Genomic DNA, 7,904 nt, shown 5'->3' with positions numbered 1-7,904 from the left:
GCATGGGGATGAATGAGTAGACCTAAGGAACCAGGGACACAGAAATAAAAATTCCTAGAGATTAACCATGAATTATTGTTTATATGAGCCCAAGGCCCATATATAATTCAACACAGACAAGCATGATGTGACACGCCAGTTGTGTCGTCGTGCACCACACCGGTACATCAACTTTTGATGTCATTAAAACCATATCAAGAGTTCGCCGCGAAGTTGGGAAGACCCCCTTATGGATGGGTGGGTCTTGTACACCCTTGTGGTGACCATGACATGGACATGTTTTTATGAAATAACCATGACCTCCATTGGCCATGGTAAAATTGCCCTTTTTATGAAAAGGGCAAAAGATTAGCCGCATCATTAAGTAAGAGAGTGTTTAAAAATGTCTTATAGCCTGAAGACCAGAATTTAAAAGCTTACTTCTCGACATAATATTCACAAATATGTCCCTCCCCATCGACATCTAGTTGCGCACCTCAGTGCAGATTTTAGAGATGATGATGGAAAGCGGAGGTAGATATGTTGTTGAAGACCCTCGCACTACCCTCATTCCAAATTTCTCAAGAGATAAGCACGATGATGGAAGCTGCCGCCTTACGTTTTCTGTGCCTATGGTGCGCCACATCAGTCGACCATTTTTCACATCGTTGAACCAAAAAGTTCGGTGCAAAGTCGGGGAGACCCCCTCCTATCCATTTTGTTTGGGTAATTTGTGGACACCCTTGTGATGACCATGACGTGGTCCTATTTAATGAAAGCACCGTGCTCAATTGGCGATCATGAAACTGCTCCTATCCAGCTCTTGATGTGGCTGGGGGCATAAGCCAAAAGATATAACTCCGCAATTTTCAAAAGCAAATATCTTACTGTTTAGAACGCTATTTGAGAAGGAGGCTTGGATTGCCAACATTATTATAATTTTGTGCCTCACGATGCACACACATCGGTGATTTTTCTTTGAGTTATGGTTCAATTTGCGTGAAGTCCACATTATCGCTTAGGATAGTAATTTTTGGAACCTCACCACCTTGAGTGAACTTGGCATCTTTTGCGTACCACAAGCATCTTGAGACCTCGAACTCCTTACTGTGCCACTTGTGCAAAACAGAATTGAAAATACAGGCACATATTCTTCATGATGCATTATTTGCAATGAGTTCATGGTGTGGCTTGGGCTTCTTGAGCTGCACACTAATAATTGGTGGCACTCCCTCGTCAACATCAACGAAAATCCGAGGAAGGGGGTCGTTCCCTCATCATGTTGGTTTCGTCGGAAATTCGGAACAAGAGAAATACGAGGGTGGCTAGGAATGTCTCCTCCATACCAAATGCCATAACAAGTAAGATTTTAAGAATAAAGCCGCACTTTGGACGACGATGGACGCCAAACACTTGAGGTCACTCATGCCACGAGAGTAGCCTAGAGGCTTCTCGCCGCTTTGTCGGTTTGTTAAACCGATAAGATGAGGCAGAACTTTTACCTCCGTTCCGAAAAGAAAAATAATCATCTGAAAATGGATTCTACACTTTGCAACGGTTACAAGACGTGTCCGTGACCCCCATCGACACCCAAACCGGGACAGTGACAAATGCATGGGGACTGGGGAGGCTTCGCATCGCCACCTCTCACAGATAATCGGTCCTAGCTAGCGACTTTGGCCGTGCCCACCAGATACAGTACGCAGGGTAGCATATAGGAGTATAATATAAAACTGACGCCCAACATAAAGCTCGTCGTCCTTCCCGTCGTACTAGATCCCGGTCTCTCTCTCTCTCTCTCTCTCTCTCTCTCTCTCTCTCTCAGTATTGGTGCCTAGGAGACCGCGCGGCAGGAGAGGAGCCCCCTCCCCTCCCCTCCCTCCCTCCCTCCCTCCACTTCTACCGACGCCGTCGAGGTCGAGGTACGCCACGCACGCTCCTTGTTTCTCCGCACCTCGTTGCTTATTCCTGCACTTGCACCTAATTGACATTACCAGCTGGGATTTAATTTAATCGGTCGATTCACAATGGAGGAGGGGCTGACAGAGTGGGACGGAAACAGCGGCGGAAGCAGGAGTTGCTGCTCCAAATTCCTTCCCCTTCATCATGCAAGAATTCGCCCCCTTCCACATCTTTTGAGGATCTTTTTGTTTTCCTTCTTGTGGGGTCGTCCGTTTAACCCACCCAGTCTCTTGGCATTTATCGGGGAAGGAGAGGAGAGGAGAGGGGAACTGAGAAGAGCCTGATTTGATTCCTGGTAAGTGGAGCCACTGTTGGGGGGGAAGGGAATCTATGTTGGTTGGTTCGCCTCTAATGCCGTTTCGTTTGCTTCTCTCTCGCCGTGATCTGGAACAAGCTGAATCCGATCGGCCGATCCTGATCCTGTTCGATCAGACTCGCTCGATTGGGTTGGGTTGAGTTCATTCATTCCGCTCCGCTCCTTTTCCTTCCGTTGATGTTCTTTCTTCTCTACTACGATTGATTCCTTTTGCTGTGCCAGAAAAGTCGTAGCGATTTCCAACTTCTGTCAGTCAACCTTTTGTTTTATTTTCAGTTATTTAAATCCAAGATGTTTTGTCCAGGTTCAAAACAAGTCTGAAGGAATGAATTGTCAAATGCAGAGTTAGTAGACGCGTTTAATCTGAATATCTGATCGTCGTAATGATCTTTTAATTACAACAGTTTGATCCATTCCCTGTTTCTAGTAGTTAATTCGTGCACTTACCTTTCCGTGGCCCCTCTCATTGACATTGACGAACTCTTCTCCTTTTAACTACTAGTACTTGCTTAGCATTTGAAACATATTACACTGCACCTCCCACTGAGAATGTTACTGTCAGTTCGTCGCAAACTACTTTAGAGTTTAGAGTAAAGATTTGTGCTTTCCACCCACGTTCCACGTTTGATAAGCAGGTGAGACTGTCATTTTCGTGATGTCATAGTCATACAGACAGTGGCCGAGCTAGAACCAAAACCCTGTGGCTGTGGGGTCAACTAATCTAAACTTTCTGGCACTTAAAGTATGTACCAAAATAATTAAGAAAAACAGTATTCAATCGGGAAACAGTACTGAATCCAAGATGTTTTATTGAGAAACTTTGAAATTAACGATCCGACGTTGTGTCAAACAGCGCATAGATGATAGTAAAACTTCAAAATAGAGGGTTGAATGAATGGTCATTTATTAGGGAATTCATGGGTGATAAATACGTCATTTCTGAAATTTCAAACTTGTACTACCATATTTGTTTGCATATCTATTTTGTCATTATATACTTTTGTACTCCATTCTTTATAATTTTCTGAAATAAATAACAGAAGCCCAAGTTTATTAGTTAATTTTTGTAGTCTATATTGGCACACTATAATGTCCCCTATCTCATTTCCCAAGTTTCCGACCTTCTCCTTGCCCTCTGAATTCTTATGGTTGCAAAGGGTGACGGTTTCTCGCCGAAAAAAGGGTAACGCTTGTGATTATCTCTCTCATAAATTATGCGCGTTTTCCTTGGGCCAATTCGTGGTAGCTTCTTGTGTTGTGCTGCCACCTTCCTTGATGATATCTGAAGATAGACAAGGTAGCCGAATTTGGCTTCCCTTTTCGTCCTTTCTCTTGTCTTGTTTAATATGCCCAGCAACGTTGAGAAAGGTCTCATCCTTAGCCAATCTTATGGTGTTCTGCACTGACCACTTTGCCCCTTGCTGCATTACATGGCCTCTTTCCTGTGATGCACATGCTGACATCTGTTGCTTCTAGACATGCTCCAAGAATCAGTTTCTTTTTGCCTTTCCATGAATACATCCACATCATTGCCTCTGATATTTTGTCATATGCAAGCAGGGGCAAAGGGAACTACACAGAAGCAGCAATGGATGAAGGGATGGAGCTCAAGGGGTGCGTTTGCCGGATCAAGAGCTGCGCCGGCCAACTTCTGTCGATGGAGGAGGATCTGGTGACTGATCTGGACGATGACTCATGGGACTTGGTCTGGAGGGACCTCCGCCTGAAGGCTACCTTCTTGTACATTGATCTGAGCCGTGTGATCTCCCGAAGTGAGAACGATGAGCGCAGGAAGGCGCTCACCCTTCTCGCCAACAAATTCTTCTACTGCACGGATGAGGTGATTGATTGCTGTCTTCTCCCTTAAATTTCGGTAGATTTCCTTGCAAGCAAACCAAGATGATTTACTTGTACGAAAACACAGAGCACGGCAATTATTTTACAAATTTCTTATCGAGGCACCTGCCAGGTGTGCACTTAAATTTTATTATATTAAGCACACCTATGAGTCAATCTTAGAAAGAAATACGATCTATTATCCACCACACACATGGTAGCGGTCCTTTTCTTTTGACAACCATGGTAGTGGTCCTAATTGTTTAAGAATTTCCTTCTTATATATCATGTAGCAAATCCAGTAATCTTTCAATGTGGATGCTGTTTCTGGACTCTGATAACCAGTGTCCATGGGAAGCTAACCTACTTCAAATTGCCCTTGTTTTGGCATGTTTATGTCATATTTATGGACCACTGGTTCCATTGTTAGTAAGTTCTAACTGTGAGTAGAAGTACATGAGAATAGTACTCTTGAGAGTTAGAGAACCTTCTCAGCCTTGATTTCCCATATCATGAGGTACCAATTAGAACTTCAAGATGTCTCTGAGTTGCAGATCAATGCTTGTGCCCCTTAACCAAGTTTGTATGGTTCTTGACTCAGATCATGCAATAAATAGTTGTCAATTGCATTTTGCTCAGATTACTCAACTAGCAATGCGGCGAACTGGTCATGGTCAAACATAAAAAATCTCAAATTTCCGTAGTCTAGTCCTTGCGCAGAATTAAACTGTAGAATGACACAGAAGTGGTCTGTTCAGTTTGTTAGCTTACTTTGTGGACGTGTTTGATGCTTTTGACATAAAACTGCTCCTGCACAAATGGCAGCTATGCGATGCGGTGACGAGCCGAAGCGTCCCCGTCGTGAAGATGTGCTACAACGACACCGCTCAGGCTCTCCGTGAGTTGCTCGCGGCCCTTGCGCCGCCGCAGTAGCATGTTGGGCTCATGCCATGTGGTCCTGTACTACGATGCGATGCTGTGAGGCTGGATCAAGCAGACACAGCATTTGCATCTTCTGGATAGCAAGGAAAGGATGGAGTCATGCCAGAAACTCTTGCAGAGGGATGAGTCTTTATGTAAGGAACGTATGTGCCTGAAACTCACATGGGCATTTTCCAGATGAGCACGGCTAGAGCACCTGTGTACATACATGGTCCAAATATCTCCGCAGTTGAAGCAGAGCAAGAGAAATAATACCTAGCGTGTGGTTATCTCCAGCAAAGTTTTCTCCTGTTTTGTTTCTGATTTTAATTATATGTCTGTGTTTACCTGATGGTAATCGTTGCCAAATTTCATGGAATTTAGCCAGCGCCAGGGATAATAATCATTTGATCATAGCAGGTTGCTCCAGTTGATGGTACTGCGGTAATGGTTCGGCCAATTTGACCTCTTAAAACAGAGTGAATTGCAAAAAACCACCACATTAAAGTGTAGGTTTGCAGAAAAGACTTTTCTATGAATTTGTGCCCAAAAACACTGATTCTTAGCCTAATCTTTTGCAGAAAACACTAGTTGATGGCTTTAACCCATTTGATGACGATTATGACAGATGGAGCCCGCCATTTGCTGATGTGGCTAACGGTCTTTTTGCCAAAACGTCCTCCGCTCCCTAAAAAATTATTCCTTAAAAAACTACCCTCTCCCTGCTCCTCCACCTTCCTCCGGCGCGCCCCTGCCTCCCAGCGCCGCCACCTCCCTCCCGACGCGCCCCCGCCTCCCAGTGCTGCCACCTCCCTCCCGGCGCGCCCCCGCCCTCCCAGCGCCACCACCTCCCTTCCCGGCTACGACCCTGACGCGCAGCTCGGCCCGCCATGCCAAGCTCGACCCGCCTTGACGGGGAGGAGGAGGGACGAGGTGTGGTGGAGACTGGGCCCGCCGGATCCTGGCGCAGGCCGTCCTTGGACGTGGGTTGTGGAGACGGGGAACATCGGACCCGGCCGGATCTGGCATGTGGTGGCACAGGACGTGGGTGGCAGCGATAGGAGGTAGTCTGGTCTGCGCGCTAGAGGCGGAGTGGTGGTCGGGGCAGCTGCTCCAGGTAGGCCACCCGGACCGCGCGCTACTCCGTGGCGAGCCGCGGCGGGAGGCGGCGACAGGGCTCGTCTACGCGACCGCCCGATGTGGCAACCTGCCGGAGCAGACGCAAGCGCCCTCCTCGCCGCCAAGTTCAGCAGGGGCTTCGCGTCCACCGCCGCCGAGCGGGTTGCGCGCCGCGCCTCAGGCTCAACCTCTGGCGCCCTTGCTCGGCGTCCGCGCCAGCAAGAGCAGGCTCGCCTGCGACTTGAGGATGCGCTTGTGCCGCGGCCGTGCTCTCTGCTCCCATTCCAGGTGACGAGACTCATCAGCCATGGCCGGCGTGTTGCTGCTCTGCTCTCTGGGCAGCCCAAATTCACCAAGGAGCTGATTGCGTTTTATACTTTTACCCGAAGGGTGACTATGCAAAAATACCAGGGCCCCACATGTCATAATCGAGGTTAAAATGCATAAAACGGTTGATCAGTGTTTTTTGCAAAAGGTTAGGACTAAAATCAGTATTTTCTGACACAAATTCGTAGAAAAGTCTTTTCTGCAAACCTACGCTTCAATATGATGGTTTTTCGCAATTCACTCTTTAAAACACTATGTGCCACCAGGAATAAATGGGAACCGTGGGCACACTAGCAATGAACAATGTAGCAAAGCTTTGGCATCGATTTTGATATACGTGTATTAACAATTGAAAAGCTATTAGATGTCTCGCTACGCCCCAGCGCTTAGGGTTCTTCACGTAACCGGCATCGTAGGCGGCCAGAGGAGTGGAGATCAGGGGCGGACGCACGTTGAGCTCAGTGGGGGCCAATGCCCCTACTCGATTTTTGCCTCCCGTAACACTAGGCCCATAGTAAAAGGTGTTGCCCCCACTCAGCCCATGCTTTTCAATAAAGGACGATTTTATTATCTCAGAATATAGCATCAAGGGGATACAAAACATTATGAGTAACACTTGGTCTCTGCATAACTGAGATGCACACAGCCAAATTCAAAAGTCTGACAAAAAATATGAAATATAAACCGACATATCGGCAACAGTAAAGTCCTATAGACCGACACTATGCCTATGTCGAAGGTGGTGGTGGATCGATCCGGAGGTTATGCTGCCACCCATGTTGGGAAAAAACCTCCGTAGCCACCTGTTCCAACCGCGTACACACCGCCTTGAACAGCGATTGGTGCTCCGATCGTTGTAGCATAGGCCACGTATGAAGCGAGTGCATACAACGGAAAATAACCTGCATAGGAAAAGCATTTTTTCCATTAAAAACCAAATCGTTTCTACATAGCCAGAGCGACCAAATTAAGGCGTACGCTCCCACCCTTATAAGCGCTTTAAACCTATTTGGAATACCTCCAACCTGTGACCAAATATATTGGCAACACTTATGGGCGGATATAAATTTGACGCTATTTGGATGATTGATACGTAGAACGTGCAAACTTGCATTGGAAAAAGAGGTGTTTGATTGTCTCGTCATGAGTACAAAAACAACACTTCTTACTCCCTGACCAGTTGCGTCGTGCGAGGTTGTCTTTGGTCAACACAACTCCCTTACGAAGATACCACATGAAAATTTTCACTTTTAGTGGAATCTTGGACTTCCAAATTTTCTTGTTATTACTCACTGGTACCTCAGAATGTGTGAGCGCACGGTACATAGAGTCTACTGTAAAAGACCCTGATGTAGTAAGGTTCCAGCGAAACATATCCCGACCTTGTGTCAGGTTAATCGAATCCAACCGGGACAAAAGATTATGCCATGACATAAGTCTGGGG

At 46.5% G+C, this 7,904-nt stretch overlaps 1 protein-coding gene across 2 annotated transcripts; it reads left to right on the top strand.

Annotated features, from left to right (window-relative positions):
* Positions 1 to 1,747: 1,747 nt before the first annotated feature.
* On the top strand, positions 1,748 to 5,315 carry LOC125527565 (photosynthetic NDH subunit of lumenal location 3, chloroplastic). Of its 2 annotated transcripts, none has more exons than XM_048692081.2 (3): positions 1,748 to 1,901; positions 3,818 to 4,097; positions 4,919 to 5,315. In XM_048692081.2, the coding sequence occupies exons 2-3, from the start codon at positions 3,846 to 3,848 to the stop codon at positions 5,024 to 5,026; spliced, it is 360 nt and encodes a 119-aa protein (XP_048548038.1). In that variant the 5' UTR covers positions 1,748 to 1,901; positions 3,818 to 3,845; the 3' UTR covers positions 5,027 to 5,315. The 2 variants fall into 2 exon arrangements, with proteins under 2 accessions (XP_048548038.1, XP_087384324.1); XM_087528198.1 differs by lacking the exon at positions 1,748 to 1,901 and adding an exon at positions 1,959 to 2,236.
* Positions 5,316 to 7,904: the final 2,589 nt, after the last annotated feature.

The sequence above is a fragment of the Triticum urartu genome, chromosome 6A, assembly GCF_056163025.1.
Source record: "Triticum urartu cultivar PI428250 chromosome 6A, HENAU_Tu73, whole genome shotgun sequence".
NCBI lineage: Eukaryota > Viridiplantae > Streptophyta > Magnoliopsida > Poales > Poaceae > Triticum > Triticum urartu.
The sequence above is the reverse complement of the archived record's forward strand: the minus strand, read 5'-3'. Positions and strand labels throughout refer to the sequence as shown.

Bases quoted from the DNA above. Each gene is read 5' to 3' on its own strand.
- LOC125527565 (XM_048692081.2), top strand. From the start codon at position 3,846: ATGGATGAAGGGATGGAGCTCAAGGGGTGCGTTTGCCGGATCAAGAGC. The intron at 4,098-4,918 runs GTGATTGATTGC...CACAAATGGCAG, and splicing joins TCTTCTACTGCACGGATGAG to CTATGCGATGCGGTGACGAG.